This window comes from Orycteropus afer, unplaced genomic scaffold (assembly GCF_000298275.1).
Source record: "Orycteropus afer afer isolate SDZICR_OR568_19922 unplaced genomic scaffold, OryAfe1.0 scaffold00048, whole genome shotgun sequence".
Taxonomy (NCBI): Eukaryota; Metazoa; Chordata; class Mammalia; order Tubulidentata; family Orycteropodidae; genus Orycteropus; species Orycteropus afer.
Genome location: NW_006921635.1, coordinates 4,677,615 through 4,694,937, shown reverse-complemented (window position 1 = coordinate 4,694,937; position 17,323 = coordinate 4,677,615). Strand labels below are relative to the sequence as shown.

The 17,323-nt window shown below is 42.6% G+C and overlaps 1 protein-coding gene across 1 annotated transcript in view; it reads left to right on the top strand.

Moving 5' to 3' along the window:
* Positions 1-4,019: 4,019 nt before the first annotated feature.
* PPTC7 (protein phosphatase targeting COQ7) overlaps positions 4,020-17,323 on the top strand; it is a 64,861-nt gene continuing 51,557 nt past the window's right edge. Inside the window, exon 1 of the mRNA XM_007938164.2 lies at positions 4,020-4,242. Coding sequence (XP_007936355.1) covers positions 4,020-4,242 — 223 coding nt within the window. The remainder of the gene's footprint in view (positions 4,243-17,323) is intronic.

Genomic DNA, 17,323 nt, shown 5'->3' with positions numbered 1-17,323 from the left:
TGAGAATCAACTCAACAGCAGTGGGTTTGGATTTTGTTTGTTTGTTTGACAAGACAGTGATGGCCATGAGGGCACCGGCTGGTGTTTTTTTTTTTTTTTTTGTCCCTAGCCTGGTCCCTCAGACATAACAAGTGCTCGCCAAATATTTGTTCACTTGTGTGAAACCAGTGTTTCTAAAATGAAGGCGATTTTACCCCACAGGGGACATATGGCCATATTTGGACACATTTTTAGTTGTCCTAGCTGGGAAGGTGGATGCTACTGGCACCTAGTGGGTAGAAGGCAGGGACAGTGCATTTACCCTACAGGGTATGGATCAGCCCACAACAACCAAAAATTACCTGGCCCAGAATGTCACCAGTGGGAGATTGAGAAACCCTGCCATGATCTAATGGTGCACTCCTCTTGAGTAGGTAAGCCCAGAGGAATCAGATGCAATCCCAGTACCAGTCTGGCAGAAAAACCTCACCAAGGAATTTTTTTTTTGCTTTTTTTAGGAGCTGGGAAGCTCCTAGGAGCTAGGGGTGACTCAAGTGCAAAGCTCTTTCCTAAAGCCCCAGAGGTGCCCTGGGAACATAGATGGTATTTTTACCACTTCTCCTCTGAGAGTGACAGCTGACCTCCCAGGAATCCTTGCAGTGCTAGGAATGTTAACTCTGTTAAGGAAGAAAACCTCAGTCTTTTAAAGTCTAGCAACATGTCAAACATGGCTAATGCCATGGGGGAGGGCACGGGAAGATACTGAAAGTACTTCCGCCTGGCTTCCCCTCTGAAACTTTTCAGAGCTGACATTAGAATAAATGATCCAAGGGCATCTGAGGCTCTTATCTCTTCCTTTCCAAAAAGTGCAAGAGACTTTTGAGAAAGGATTGTCAGCCTTGTACTTCTCTGAGCAGCTTTTTCCCCAGAAACACTTCTGCTGGAAACTCAAGGCATCCGTATCATTGCACTGTGAAAACAGCAGCCTGGTTGGAGCAGAAGGTACCCTGGTGCCTATACAAAAAAGCACTGGACTACCAACGAAAAGATCAGCGGTTCAAACCCACTAGCGGCTTCGTGGGAGAAACATACCACACTCTGCTTCTGTAAAGATTTACAGCCCTGGAAACCATATGGGGCAGTTCTTTTCCCTCCTATAGGGTCGCTATGTGTTGGAATCCACTCAACAGTAGTGGATTTTTTTTGGGGGGGGGTTGGTCATAGCGGAGGTTATAAGCTCTAGAGTCACGTTTTATGTTCCTGCTCATCCCATCCAACCGGTTCTTGTGAGTGACACGGAAGTTAGATAATATATACCTTGACAATGAAAGGGACAAGAGTCTGAAGGAGTTTGACAGGGCAAGGAATAGGGGTTGACACGCTCTTTTAAAAAGTTTGTCCTTGGGGTAGAATTACCTGACAGCCTGGCTAGGATTGGTCATCGTGTCTGTGCTTGAAAGAAGAACCTTTAGCATAGCTGCCACGGATGTCAGTGCCAAAGCGGAGGGCTCCTGGAGCTTCCGCCTCCCCTGGGTGCGTGTATTTGTTTTAAGAAAGGTATAAAATAAATCAGTTTAAAGAATGAGATGGGAATCCTCAAAGTCAGTACAGTCCTGCCAGAAGTGAATTGGAAAAGGACCAGTACTTCAAAGTGGCACATATTTATGTTTCAATAAAAGTAAGAATTATTCCAAATTGGATTATTGGCCCCAAATTGCAATTTTGTGAATTCCATTCCATCATTCTTTGATTTGACAAACATGTATCTCATTCATTCTTTCTTTTATTCAATAAAATCAATAGACATCTACAAACTCCCCTCCTGTGTGTTTAGCATTGCTTTGAATTCTAGTAATAGCCTGGCAAATAGTCCTTGCCGTTTGAGAGTTTAGAATTTAGTGAAATATTCATTCATTCACTAAAATATTTACTGTGTGCCCATATATTGTGGGGATACAGCAATGAAGAACACAAAGACCCTAAGATAATGGACTTAGATTCTTGTGAAAAGAAGGAAGAGCAAGAGCAAAGGCCCTGAAGCAGCTGTGAGCGAGGCTTGGTCAAAGAATGTAAAGAAGGCCATTGGCTAGAGCCAGTTAGTGAAGGGGACATGACACCAAATAGAGTGGAAGAGGTGTGCAGGGGCTCCACTGTGTATGACCTCATCAAAAACCAAACTCACTGACGAGTTGATTTGACTCATAGAGACTCTCCTTGGGTTTCCGAGGCAGTATCTTTACAGAAGTAGGTTGTCTAGTCTCCCTTCCGAGGAGTGGCTGGTGGGTTTGAACTGCCAGCCTTCTGGTTAGCGGTTAGATGCCTTCATAGAGCATGATAAAGAATTTAATGTTGATATACATTCATACCCATTGCCATCAAGGACCCTATAGGACAGAGCAGAACTGCCCCATAGGGTTTCCAAGGCTACAAATCTTTATGGAAGCAGACTGCCATATCTCTCCCTCAGAGTGGCTGGTGGGGTTGAACCACTGACCTTTTGGTTAGCAGCCAAGCACATAAGCACTGTGCCACCAAGGCACCTTTACACACATTCATACACATATATTAAAATATATCTTTGTTGAAGTAATCTCCCCCTTAAGATTACAAATTCCCCATTTTATTTAGCTTTTATCTAACCTAAAACTTTAGAACAAAGCTAATAGTCAAAATCTGGAAGGCTACAGGATGTCTTTGTTAGAGCTGAGCTTTAAGAAAACAAAGTAGGAGAGCCGCTTTTCTTGCCAAGGGCTGTCCCTGTGACTAAAAGAGGTGGCAGCTGTGAAAAGAGAAAAGGGGCCTCATCTTGTGAATCTTCATGACCTGTGGGCAGCCAAGCCAGAGGTTGGGAGAACACCTCATTGGCCAGTTAGACCAAATTAAGATTTGCAGTAAAGAAATTTTCTCCTAAATTGGCAGAACCATTTTGCAAATCATGAAACACTTCTGTGTAACATGTCTGCAGTGGCTGTGCTCAGTTCTCCATCACTGTCCCTCCCCCCACTTGTACTTTCATTGTCTACGGGAACATACAACATTTTCTCCGTTTTTCCTGAAGGACTATACAAAAAAGTCTCTTCTGTCCCTCCAGATTGCTACCCCTCAAGCAGTATATAAATTGCGGACATGTCTCTAGATGTCCTGTACCTCAGTTTTTCAATATGTGTATTACCGAATCATGGGAGCTCTGGTAGCATAGTGGCTGAGACACTTGCCTGCTAACCAGACGGCTGGCGGTTCAAACCCACCTGCCACTCCTCGGAAGGAAGGTTGGGCAATCCTACTTCCGTAGTGATACTGCCTCGGAAACCCAAGGAGGGGTCGCTATGAGTCGGGGCCGACTCGACGGCACATAACAACAACAACATTACCGAATCAATGTATGACTTGGTGCTGATTTCATGTTTTTGTTCAAACAGATGGTGCCATGATTTAAAACAATAGCTTTAAAAGGTAAAGATAAAAAAATAGGGGAAAAACCTTCAAACAACCCACTTGTAATTCTCAAACCGGGTACTGCAGCTGGCCTAGGTTAATCTCCCCAGGTTCTGAATCCTTGACAGTCAAGTCAAAAGCGACTACAACGCGCGGACTACAATTCCTAGGAGACAATGTGTACACACCCTCTGCGCACGCTCGACCTGGGTGACTGCATAGGGCAGCGGGCCCAAGGAGGTGGGGCTTAGGCCGAGACCGCGAATCGTGGGCGGGGCTATAGGCGTGGTCAGAGGGGGGTGGTGCTGCCGGCGCGGCCCGGAACACGCTAGTGGAGCGGAAGATGGCGGCGGCAGCGGCGGCTGCAGCCGGGACCCCAATCTGGCTGAGGCGGAGGAGCCGCCGGCTCTGACCTCGCTCTGGCTCCCGTGCGCGCAGCGGAGAGCGTGCGAGGCCCCGCGCGTCGGGCAGCGGCGGCGACTGCGCGCCGCCCTGAGGAGCGCCCCGGCGGCGGCGCGGCTGCGGCTGAGGAGAGAGCCGGCTCCGGGCCTCCGCGTCCTCCTGCTCCCCGGGCCCCCCGCCTCCCCGGGGGGGCGGCGGCGGCGATGTTCTCAGTCCTCTCGTACGGGCGGCTGGTAGCCCGCGCGGTACTCGGCGGCCTCTCGCAGACCGACCCCAGGGGCGGCGGCGGCGGCGGCTGCGACTACGGGCTGGTGACGGCCGGCTGCGGCTTTGGCAAGGACTTCCGTAAGGGCCTCCTTAAGAAGGGCGCGTGCTACGGGGACGACGCGTGCTTCGTGGCCCGGCACCGCTCGGCAGACGTGCTCGGTGAGTTGCCCGCCGGTCTCTCTCCCCTGACTTCAGCCCGGGGTCCGCCTCCTGGGGACTCCCCTGCCCGGGACTTCCCCGCTTCCTCTGGCGAGAGGAACCTGAGAGCCCGGAGCAGCCCACATGTATGGAGCGTTTACCATGTGCCAGGCGCCGCGCCAAGCGCTTGGAGGTGCGTTTTCCGCCTGTACAGCCCTCATTTTAGAGACGAGGAAACTAAGGCGCAAAGCGGTCGAAGCACGTGTTCAAGGTCACCGAGCCCAAAATGTGACCTGTCCGTCCAAGTCCAGAGCCGCGTTCTTAATCACTTGTCTGTGCTGGTCCCAGGCGATCTCCTTCCCTCCACTGGCGACACCTGCGGGCTCCTCACCTCGTTCTTCTTCCCTCTGTCCCCGGGGATCCCTGTTCCTCTCGCGCGTGCTCTTGACGCCACGGCCAGGCCACGGGCTGCCGAGATCCCCAGCGGCCAGGCTGTGTGTGGTGAGCCCCGGGCGGCCAGCCGCCGGTTCAGTCGCGACCCGATCTCCATCCTTTTCGGAGTCTCGCAGAGGGGGCCCGCGGGCCTGGTGAAAATTCCTCGCAATGCGTTCTCTCAGACTGGTCTTGCCGGCTTGCGGTCACTTGGGATGGAAGAGAGTGTCCTTTACCCAAAATAGAATGGTAGTACCTGTTTCTGGGCTGCTGCAGCTCTGGAAGCCTTAAGGTTAAACCTCTCCAGGCCACAGGTGCTTCTTAAGGCCTTTTCCAGTTACACCTTTTGGGGTGGGAGACTGGGGAGGGCGCTGGCAGAAGGAGCTAAATATAATTCAGAAGCAGTCAGAAACTTTCCCATAATGTGTGTCTTTGGATACGCTGTGTGTGCCGTAGGTTTCTTAAGTGTTGATTTTCTTTGTCTGAATCTCTTCTAATGAATAAAGCACCTCCTTTGAAATTGAAGGGCATGCTGACATTGAACTAGGCTTCAAATGTCACTTTGGTTTCACTTTTCAGGTGAGAATTTTTGGTTCCTTTAAATTTCATGTGCCGAGGCAAAGTTTGGCATTGGAACAAATAGTTCTGTAACTTTTCTTTAGAAAGATTTTTATGACCGTCATTATTTTTTAATCAGATCTCAGAATAACTGCCTGATATCCTTGTTTCTACGACAGGTCGTGTTTGTGAACATGAGACTGGAAAGATTGTCCTCAGTTTAATTTATGAATGACACCATTACTCAGGTTAGAAAAAATGATTTAGTGTTTAGGCAACACTAGAGACCCTTTAGGAGCTCTGGTAGAGTAGTGCCTAAGGCACTTGACTGCTAACCAGAAGGCTGGCGGTTCAAACCCACCAGCCACTCTTGGGAAGGAAGGTTGGGCAATCTATACTTCCATAGTGATACTGCCTCCGAAACCCAAGGAGGGGTCCGACTATGAGTCAGGTTGTACTTCATGGCACATAACAACAACGGAGACCCTTTAGAAGATTGGGACGTTGGCGATTGAAATTATACAAACCCAATTGGAAGTCAGCTTGACCCCTGACTCAGTATCTTTTTTAAAGGACTGTCAGAAGCTGTCTCTCCATTACATTTAGAAGGGCCTCTCAATGAGCTTGTGACCTGTGCTGCTTTTTCAGGTTGCCATCAAGATGGGGGTACCATGTCACTAATGTTCTGTATTATAACTGTTAATGCTGGATTTTGTGAAAGATTTATAACTTGATTGATGATTTTGGGGAATAGATACATGTCACTAATGTTCTGCATTATAACTGTCATGCTGGATTTTGTGAAAAATTTGTGACTTGATTGATGATTTTGGGGAATATACATATATATATGTCTATATATAGATTTTTCCCACCGTCGTGTATAATTCCAATGCTGAAGCTTTATTTTAACAAGTTAGAAGGTCTGCTTTTTAGTGGAATGGGGTATTTTTTTAAGGAGATGGGAAATTTTGGTCAAACCTATTATGAAAAAAGTATGAATATAATTTCATGTCCTGGCATCCTGACAGAAACTCGGCCTAGTTTGATGTTCAGCTTTGCCACTTACCAGCTAGCTCTGTGATCTGGATCGTGGGCAAGAGTCTTGCTTGGTCTCATTTTCCTCATCTAAATTAGAGGAGGAAGGGAGCAGACTGCCTGATTCTCAAGGGGCAAAGGTTCTGCCCATCAGAGTTTTTTATTTATTTGGAAAAGATGGCACCCTTTGTTATTTTGCACCTTGAATAATAACAGGGATTACTTGAAATCTTATTCATATGGTGCAACTTCAGTAGATTTTTTGTTTTATATCTAGTGCTAAATAAGTGATCCTTAACTTTCCTTTTTTCAAAGCCTCCTCTGAGAATCTTTTGACTTCCCAAGGGCACTGTCCCCAGGAAACACAGGGACAACATTTTGTGTAGACTTTGAGAGACTTCACTGACCCGTGGAACCCATCCTTGAACCACCCAGCGGTCCATGCACGGATACCAGATTAAACGCATAGCTCTGTACCCTTCCTGAAAGGAATGCCACCAGGCAGTGCTAGACAGATGGTTGCTTATGTGACTCAGAGCAGTCTTCAGCCATATTTGATGAAGATTCATCACAAGAATTGTGTTTGTATAGTTTATACCTCAAGGCCAAATTTCTGTAAACTGTTTATATCACAAGGTTAAACAATAGGAACAGGTTCTCTAGGGCTGTCTGTTGTGGAGGAGCTCTTCTGAAGAGCAGTCTTGGAAGCCAGTGTAACAACTTGGTAAGTTAGCCTCATTTGATCCTTGCCTGCCGTGAGTTGGTTCATATGATGGTGCCTTCTATTTCGTTGGCACCATGCCAGCATAAACTGGTCTGATTATCTTGCTGTGAAAGAGATGATGAGTCTCACGAGTCTCTGATAGTGTTTGCCACTCTAGAAGGAGGGGATAGAAAGTGAAATGCCATAAAAAAGGCTATAGTGAATAATAATAAAGTTATCTTGAGCCTCAATGCTCTGGGTCTTTTGTAGATAATTCCTTTTCTTTGGTTTGACACTGTTTATTGCAAAAACCTGTGCACCTTAGATTATTCACTGTGATCAAATAGGGCTCTTGACTGTTTAGAATGAAAGTTATTTATTTCTTTGGGTATGAGCAAGAGAAAACTGTTTTGTTTCTTTAATTTAGAATTGATCTGCCCTATTAGTCATTCCCACCAGCCACTCCTCGGAAGGAAGATGGGGCAATCTACTTCCCTAGTGATACTGCCTTGGAGACCCAGGGAGGGGGTCGCTATGAGTCGGGTCCAGCTCAACTGCACATAACAACAGCAACAACAACAATTAGTCATTCAGACTAAAAGTAATTGGTGTTTCACATTTTTTGAAGAGTCCCCACTGGATTTGTTTTGGGAAAAACCAACTATGGTGGGTGTGGTGACACATAGGAACCACTCCTTCCTATCCCTTGGAAAGTTAGCAAAGGTACTTAGTCTTCATTAGGTCCAACAGGAGTAAACCAGTACCAGCAGAAACTGTGTACACTTTTCTTTTTCCTTTTTCCCTGTGGCTAATCATGAGTTCTCTCATTTCTCTATATGGCTTCCTAAACAAACAAACAAAAAACCACTGCTGTGAGTCAATTCTGACTCATAATGATCCTACAGGACGGAGTAGAACTGTCCCATCTTTCTTCTGTGGAGCGGCTGGTGGGTTTGAACCACTGACCTTTCTGTTAGCAGCTGAGTACTTTACCCGATGCACCACTGTAAGCAGAGGCCTACAGACTTCCCTAAGGTTATTCCCCTAACTAATGGCAGAACTGGAACTAGCATCTAGAGTCTCCATCTGCAGTACTCTTTTTCTTACTCCGCTGGTCAGATTTTCTAGATGAGATGATGTGAGTTCAAAACAGCCCTGTCGTTTGGTACTTTTCCGTCCTTCTAATACTTTACCCCTTGGAGTGTGTGTGTGTGTGTGTTTGTGCACTTAACAACTTCTTTATTCACTCTACAACTCCTAACTGAAACAGTAACGAAGCTCCTGCATACTAAACCACAATTTACTGAAACATTTTCTTTAAAAAATGGTAATACAGTCTTTGCCATGTAAATTCTGACCTCTGACTGTTGAGTTGTAAAGTAATTCTTATAAAACTGTGAGATATTTATTTAAGCTTGATTTAACTTGAAACCTAAAAAAGAAATTAAAACAATTTCAGATTCCAGCCTTTGGATCTGGTTTTGATTGTGGTCAGGATTTTGAAGTGTTTTTGTGAGTAATGCCAGTCTTACAAGTAGTTGTCTTAAATTGTAAGGACTGTTTGCACAAAATAAAAATCTAAATTTTAACTAGTAAGTGAATTTGGTGTGTCTGAAGACTCATGATAATTTTAATATATTTGGTAGAACCTCTATATTTAAAAGGAGTCCTTGGGTGGTACAAATAAATGGTTAATGCATTTCACTGCTAATCAAAAGGTTGGGAGTTTGAGTCTACCTAGAGGTGTTTTGAAAGAAAGGCCTGGTCTACTTCCAAAAAATCATCCGTCAAAAACCCTGTGGAGCACAGTGTTGATGGGGTCGCTGTGAGTCCGAATCCACTTGGCGAGTGTTGGCTGTATCTGAAAGTGAGATGGCCTTTAAAATAATCACCTTGGGAGAGTGTGTATGTGCTAATTTCAGCCTTTTAACAAGTCCTCTTTGGAATTTCCCTCAGCTAGATTTCAAGCTGTGTCAGAAAACTAGTCTCCTTTTATATAGTCATATTTCTATTTTCTGAAAGTGAAAATTCCAGCTTGCTCTACTTTGATGGCAGCAGATACAACCTTGATTGAATTTTTAAAAACTGAGATATATAGTTCACATGGTTTCAGTGGTTTTTGGTATATTTGCAAGGTCGTGCAACCATTGTGGTGGTGTTTGTTGTTGTGTGCCATCATGTCGGCCCCGGCCCTGACTCAAGGGTTGCCCAGGCAGTATCACTATGGAAGTAGATTGCCCAACCTTCCTTTCGAGGAGTGGCTGGTGGGTTTGAACTGCCAGCCTTCTGGTTAGCAGTCAAGTGCCTTAGGCACTATGCTACCAGAGCTCCAGTGCAACCTTCGTCACTGTTGAATTCCAGAACATTTTCATCATTCCAAAAAGGAACCCCATACCTATTAGCAGACACTCCCTGTTCCTCCCATCCCCAACAACTCCTGGCAACCATTAATCTACTTTTTATTTCTCTGGATTTTACGGTTGTGGAGTTTTCATATATTTGGCTTCTTGGCATGACTTTTTTAAGGTTCATTCATGTTGGAGCATGTATCAGAACTTCACTCTTTTCTATGGCTGAATAATACTCCCTAGTACAGGTATACCGTTTTGTTTATCCATTCATCAGTTGATAGACTTTGGGTTGGTTCTTCTTTTTGGCTGTCATGAATCACGCTGCTATGAACTTTCATGTACAGGCTTTTGTGTGAACATATGTTTTCAGTTCTCCTGGTTGTATGTATACCTAGAAGTAGAATTGCTGGGTCATACGGTTCCTCTGGAGCTCTGGTGGTACAGTGGTTAAAGCATTTGGCTGCTAACCAGAACACTGGTGGTTTGACCCCACCAGCCACTCTGCAGGAGAAAGATGAAGCAATCTGCTTTCGTAAAGGACAGCTTTGGAAACCCTGTGGAGCAGTTCTATTCTGTCTGGTTGTTGTTGTTGTTATGTGCCGTCGAGTCGGACCCGATTCATAGTGACCCCTCTTGGGTTGCCGAGGCAGTATCACTGTGGAAGTAGATTGCCCCATCTTCCTTCCGAGGAGTGGCCGGTGGGTTTGAACCGCCAGCCTTCTGGTTGGTAGTCAAGTGCCTTAGGCACTGTGTTACTAGAGGGTCCGCTATAAGTCGGAATCAACTTGATGGTGGTGGGTTTGGGGGTCTTTTGGTACTTTTTGTAAGGTACATTTTTAGTCTTTCTCATTTTTTACACTTTGAGAGCTGCTTTTCCTTTGTTCAGTCTTTAATCTAGAGATTCTCAAGCTTAATTTTAAATGTTCCTAACTTCTAATTCTCTCTCAATTTGTTAATAACCTTTTAGAGGATTTAAGTGAATCCTTTCTGTAGAGCAAGTGATTGAATTTTAGAAACACAACTGTTTGTACTTTTTAGAAGATACGTTTTTGGAAAGAGGTTTTTTGAAACCGTAGGAGAAGGTAGGCTACAGAAGTTAGCTGGTGTGGTTTTCGTCTTTTTTTTTTTTTTGAGGGAGTAAGGGTTTGGGTAGAAGGAGGTTGTTCCCTGAACTTTAGCACTGCTGTATGAGACTAGACAGTACATAAACTGAATGGTTACAACAGTATCCAAATGGAGTTTGTACTAGGGTGGACTCCAGAAGCACTGCCTTAGGTCAAATATTTGACCTAGAGCCATGTCCTTTGAATATATCAAATGCTATATATCAAGTTCAAGCACAGTATCGAATTCATTTCATATAGGTTCCCATGTCTTTGAAGAGGCCTTATCTGGGACTAGTGCATTATCTGTAGGGCAATCCTACTTCCATGAAATTCAATATTCAGGTAGTTTGGGGTTCAAAATTTTCAGGAAGATGCTTTGGGAAAGCAAGTAAGTAGTATTTTATTTTTTAAACAGCCTTTCAAACAAGATGTTATAATCGGTTAAAAAAAAGATGAGCTTTGTGGGTTTGCCTTTCAAAATTAGTTAACTTTTGGTCTCTTTTTAAGAAATGGTGCCCTAGATTCTAATTTTTGTCTTTGGTGATAAAATTTATCGATTCAGTTGGGAGGTGTCAAATATTTTAAAAAGTCTGGTAGATATTTTCTATCTCCTTGACATCTAAAATCATTGTTTCCCATTAAACAATTCACAAAATCACACCATAAATCAAGACTTTTTGGAAAGACTGTTCCACGGCAGAGGGCATTTGGCTAATAACACAACTAACTTATTATTTATCTAAATTTAAATTGAGTTGGCAATCAGCAAGGCTCTTTCAGTTTAGCTTAAAAATTTAAAGAAGAAAAGAAATGATAAATGCTTTTGAATAATATCCCGAACAAGATTTTAGGGTAGGTGGGAGGGAGGCAGAGTAATGGCTTTACCCTGCTTCTCCTGAGCATTTGTTTAGTATCTCACACAAAAGAAGATTCCACCGTCTTACCAGAACTTTGTATACTTTGGATTTTACAAAGCATTTTTATATTCTACCTTATTAATTTTTTAACTATGAAATAACTGCTCTTATCTCTTATCTGAGTCTTGTTCCCTCATTAATAAGATCAGCACAGCTAATAGAGTTGGGACCTGGATCATCTTCTAGTGTGTCTAGTGCTTTTAAATAAATGGTTTTGTTTTGTGCTTATAAAAGTAACGTGTGTTCAGGAATATACAGCATAAAACATCTGTAACTCATAACTTGGCTATAATCAGTGTGTATACAATTGTCTATATACACTTTACCGGTAGGAGCTCTGGAAGCATAGTGCCTAAGGCACTTGACTGCTAACCAGAAGGCTGGTGGTTCAAATCCACCAGCCACTCCTCAGAAGGAAGATGGGGCAATCGACTTCCGTAGTGATACTGCCTCGCCAACCCAAGGAGGGGTCGCTATGAGTCGGTCAGACTCAACGGCACATAGCAACAGTAACAACTTTACGGGTAGTCTCCTACTTACCACATATTGGAGTTATAACAAACTGCACGTATGAGTCCTTACAAGCATCTGGTTTTTTGTTTGTTTTTGGTACGACTTATTGTTAGTAATATTTACTGCAATACAGTATTGTAGCACATAATTTGCTAATGCTGTCATTCTCATGCCCACTCATAAAGACAAATAAAGAGCAGATTTATAAAGCTTCTGATAATTTGAAGGCAATAATAATGAACACTGACTAGCTAACTAAATAAAAAGTGTCAGAACCAATTTAAGATGGAGTCGTCAGAACAGAATCCATCGTAAGTTGAGGACTTTTTATATTAAATGGAATTGAGTAAATGTGTATTCTGCTTTGTAATATTAATTTTATTAAATGTAACTTGAGCATGTTTCCATATTGATAATCATAACTGCGTCATACAATACTGCATGGATAGTCCCATCATTTATTTAACCAGTCCCCTAGTGTTACTTAGATTGTTTTCCAGTTTTCTATTATAATATAACATTAGAGTAAATAACTCTTTACATCTGAATATTTCCTTAGGATAAACTCCTTGAAGAGTAAGTCCTTGGTCAAAGGTTATGACATTTGCAAGACCTCTGATGTAAATATTAATTACCATAGTCCCTCCAGAAACGTATCACTTTATATATTGCCAGTTGCTATAAGATTGCTCTTGTCAGTAAGCTCATTGTTGATCTTGAGTGTGTCTAGGTTCTTAAACAGTGATTTTTTGATGTGAAGAAGTTTGTAGCTGGTGAATAGTTTCAGAATTGATTGAATTGTTGGTATGAATCCCAGGGACTACAAAATGACTCCAAAAAGTTTGCCAGAGACTACAAAAGTGACTTACTACAAAGAATGCTTTATGTTGAAGGATCCAGTACTGTTTTACTCAGATTAATATCAACATGTTTTTGCACTGATTTTCTTTTACTCATTAATAGACTATTTTGGAAAGAAAGGGAATTTATCTCTTTCTGGACTGCTATGACTGTACATTTTGATCTTTTAATGATGTTAAGTTTTCTGACTTAGAGTTCATCTGCACTGTTATTTGAGGTATATGCAAAAGGTTGGCTGTGCTGAATCAAGCAGACAAAAAGTGCTTCTGTTTTCACATCAATGTTTGGGTAGAGTTTTGGGTAAGAAAATAGATTTGAGCTTTTCCATAAGAGCTGGAAACTGTCCACCGTCTCTAGGTTGACTACTAATTGGTTATGTGATAATTAGTGTTTCTGTGAAATGTGAAAGTTTAAACAGGGATGTCTTCTGCATGTGTTTTTAAAAGTACATTTCATTTGGTTCTTGAGGGGCACCTTTGATCTTATCATTGTTTTTCTTGTTAATGAACACAGAATTCACTGAACAGTTAGTGGTATTTGCATAACAAGGTTAGTGTGCTTGTAAATACATTCTAGTATTCACTTAGTTACAGATTATTTTAATTCAAGGAAGTCAATTAATACTAATTTATATCCATCTCTTTTTTATCAAAATTTCAAATTGAAAATTGTTGGTTTGACTTTTAGGGAGTACTTTAAAGGAGAAAAACTTTTCCAGCATTTTAAAGGACCAAAACTTTTCCATCAGGAGGTTAAAATTGAAGTAAAAGGACATCATTATCATTGTTGGTACATCTCTGAAAATGTACATGGAGCAGTGTGATAAGCAGGGATACATTGGGAAGGCTGAAATGGATTTGCTTCAAAACTACCTTATGCAGTAAATGTGGTACTGTGTGTGAAATGTGAAGTATAGCCACATCTGTTAATCTTTATAATTTCTAAAATAGGCTACTTTTTCTTGAGGTGTGATTTAGAATTCCAGAATCTTAGGCCTTGAAAAAGGACCTAATTTGCCCTCCTTCCCCTCATTTCACAGATGAGACAACTAAGGCTTAGGCTTGTCATTTATTCAGTATCCTACAGCCAGTTAGTGGCAGGGAAAGCTGGGAGTAGTGTTTCTAGACTTCTCTTCCAGTGATCCTCTCACTGTGGTCCCTGAGAGGAGCATCTTGGGTGAGTACTCCTCCAGGGTGTGAAAAGTAGTGTACCATTGTGTTCGCACTTTTCAGTACAAACACCTGAATTCATTGTTTCCTGCTTGCCTATTGTTTGTAAGTCCCTCACCAGTGCTGTGGAGACCAGAATGAACAAAACAGACTTCCACCCTGCAGTTCCTTAGTCCAGGGGGAAGGCAAACATAGGCATAGGAACAGTACACAAAACACGTTTTTCAGTACATTGAAGCAAGTGGGGAGAAGAATGGTTGAGTCTTCAGATTGAAGGCACAGAAATAGATCTCCCAAACTACAGCTGTTTTGTAGTCTTTTGCCTCCTCCTCTCCCATTACACCCTCTGAATCAATTTGTTTTTTATTTTTTACAAAACTGTGGTTTGGGCTGGTGGGGTGAGGAGAGGGGTGCTTTTGGGAATTGATTGAGATTAGTGTTGAAGGTCGTATTTGGTGTGTTAAGGAGTAGGGTATTTTGTTTTTGGGTAGGAAGCTATGTAAGATGTTTATACTTTTGTTGTTTTGGGTTGGTTTGGCAGTTTTTGAAGAGGCAGCATATTCAGATGGTACAAAATTCCAAAGGTATAAAAGGGTGCACAGTGAAAAGCCTTCCCTTCAACCCTAATTTCTTAGCTACCCAGTTTCTCTCCCAAGAGACCAATCTTAGCAGTTTCTTATGTATCTTTCTAGAGAATTTTTTTTTTACGTATACAAGCAGGTGAGTATGTAAGTATAGAAATATTTGATTAGCGGAATAGCATGAACATAGCAATGTTGTAAGAAACTAAAACAAATTGATAGATACAGTGGGTGTAATGGGAGAGCAGGAGGCAAAAGACCCATAGGCAGCCACTGAAGTAGCCTGAACTTCGATTTTAACTAGGACAGTGGGTGGTAGTTGGGGTTCAGACACATTGCGGAATAGAATTAGACTTAGTGATAATTGAAGGTAGAGAGTGAAGAAGAAAGATAAATTGAAGTTCATTTTGAGGTTTCTCACCAATGGAATATTCCCTCAGATTTCTATCCTGGAGGTGTATGTGCATTGAGTTACCACTAATTAGATTAAGAAATGCAAGAGCAGGGTCAAGTTTTGAAAAGGAAGATAAGAGATTGATTTGGTGCATGAGACATTTGATAGGCAGAATCATCAGGACTGTAGGCTGCTTGCATCCAATAGGCCTCTAGTGAGTCCTGAATAGTAGTAGGTCAGTGATTCTCGAGGTATGTGAGCCTAGAATTGCCTGTGCTGGTTCCCCACCACCACCACCACCACCTTTAGAAGGCCCAGGCCTACCCTACGCCTGCTGATTCAGGGCATGGGGCTTGGAATCCAGAGGAAACCTCATTGTACAGCAAGGATGGAGAACTGTTGTGCTAAGTACTAGGCCAGCAACTAGGATTAAAAACTGGATAGTTGGTGAGAGAGACTCATCCGTTGAGGGGCTCGTGACAGAGAGAGAAAGGAGAAGGGAAGATTGTTATAGAGGAACTAGGGTTCTTTCAGTGACTAAGAAAATGGTTAGGCTTATTTCTGTATTTCTAATTGTTCCTGTAAGATTTCTCATTTAAAGTAAGACATTGCTAAATCTGAACCCTGGCAAATAGTAAGCAGTAGGCCTTTAAAGGATATTTGTTAAATAAGGTCATGTCACGGTCAGTTCTGGGGAAAATAAAGAAGTAATTCTTGAAAGTGCAGGTGAATTTTTTTTTCTTATGTGTTTTTGGAGATAAATATATGTATATACCTTTGTATTTGAAAATGTGAATGTTTAATGGAATATTGAATAGTGGTGGATGTGTGATTGAAAAAGTTGAATGGACCACTCAGCCTTTATACATTATCGATGAGTGGGAATTGTCCTTTGGTAGTGACCACAGACCAATGTTTGTAGAGTTTACAAACACTGATGAAAGATTCTTTTCTCCTGATTGCTAGAAGCTAAATGGGTCTCTTTGCCGCTATTTATGTTTCTTTCTTTCTTTTTTTTTTCCTTTCATTGTGATTTGGGTGAAAATTTACAGAGCAGATTCACTTTCCATACAGCAGCTCACATGCACTTTGCCTCATGATGTTGACTACAATTTACCACAGTGCAACAGCTCACCTCCCACTTCCTCCCCATTGTCACCTCTTCCTTGTGTCCTTCCCTCCTATGCACTCCTGCCCCCCCAGCTGTCTCCCTGTGCATACACAGCCCTTCTATTCTCCTATGTATTATTTTTCTTAAAGATAGGCAAAGCTGTCTGTATTGAACTATGAACTAATAAACACTATGGCAGACACTGCTGAAGCATTATCTCTTTTCCTCAGTGGAACCCTGCAAAGTAGAGGATGTTATTCCTTTTCACAGGTGAGCACATAAGCTCAGAGAGCTCCCCAAGAGCACCTCCTTGTCCTGGAGCTGGTGGTATCGTGCCTAAGGCATTTGACTGCTAACCAGAAGGCTGGCGGTTCAAATCCACCAGCCACTCCTCAGAAGGAGGACTGAGCAGTCTAATTCTGTAGAGATATCACCTCGGAAACCCAAGGAGGGATCGCTATGAGTTGGATCGAGTTGATGGCAGTAAGTTTGTTTTGTTTTTTTTTTTGTTGTTGTTAGGACCCTGAAGCTGATACCCTTGCCCGATATACCACACTGCTTTAAGTTTCAAAATGATAATTGTTAAAACTTTCTTTTACTAAGGTGATTTTTGTTGAATCTGAATATGTTTAGTATTAACTATACCTCTGGTGACTTAGTGCCTAAGGCATTTGACTGTTAACCAGAAGGCTGGCAGTTCAAGCCCATCAGCCATTCCTCAGAAGGAGGACTGGGCAGTCTAATTCTGTAGAGATACTACCTTGGAAACCCAAGGAGTAGGTCGCTATGAGTCAGATCCAACTCCATGGCAGTGAGTTTTTTTTAGGCTAACAGTTGAGCAAAACCCATTCATTAAAACAAATAAAGGCCTCCTGAGCCTTGATTGAACTGGACAGTGTGCCACACAAGGACTTTGATAGCCTCAGGCCAGCCTCTCCTTCCAGGGCCCTCTAAAATACCTGAACTCCCTGCTTCCATGCGTTTGGACTGACTGGGGGTGAGAGGTTCCTGGTGTGTGTAATAGGTATTTACCTGAAGGCCAGGTTTCTGAACCTACTGCTAGGAATGCCTCAGCCTCCTCCTCACCACGTATCCTTTTATCCTTCAAGGCTTGTTTCAGACATTCTCTTTTCCATAAATCTTTTTCTGATTGCTTCAGTTAGATGTATTCTGTTCCACCCTCATTTTTGTGTGTATGTGTGCTTATTTATTTATATTGTATTCTAGCCATTTATCTTGAACCTCTCCAAGCCCTCTTCCCCAGGCAACATCATTACCCCTTGATTTTTTTTAATGCATTTTATTGAAATATAATTTATGTACAGTGAAATACACAAAACTAAAGTGACATGGGTCAATTTTTTTTTT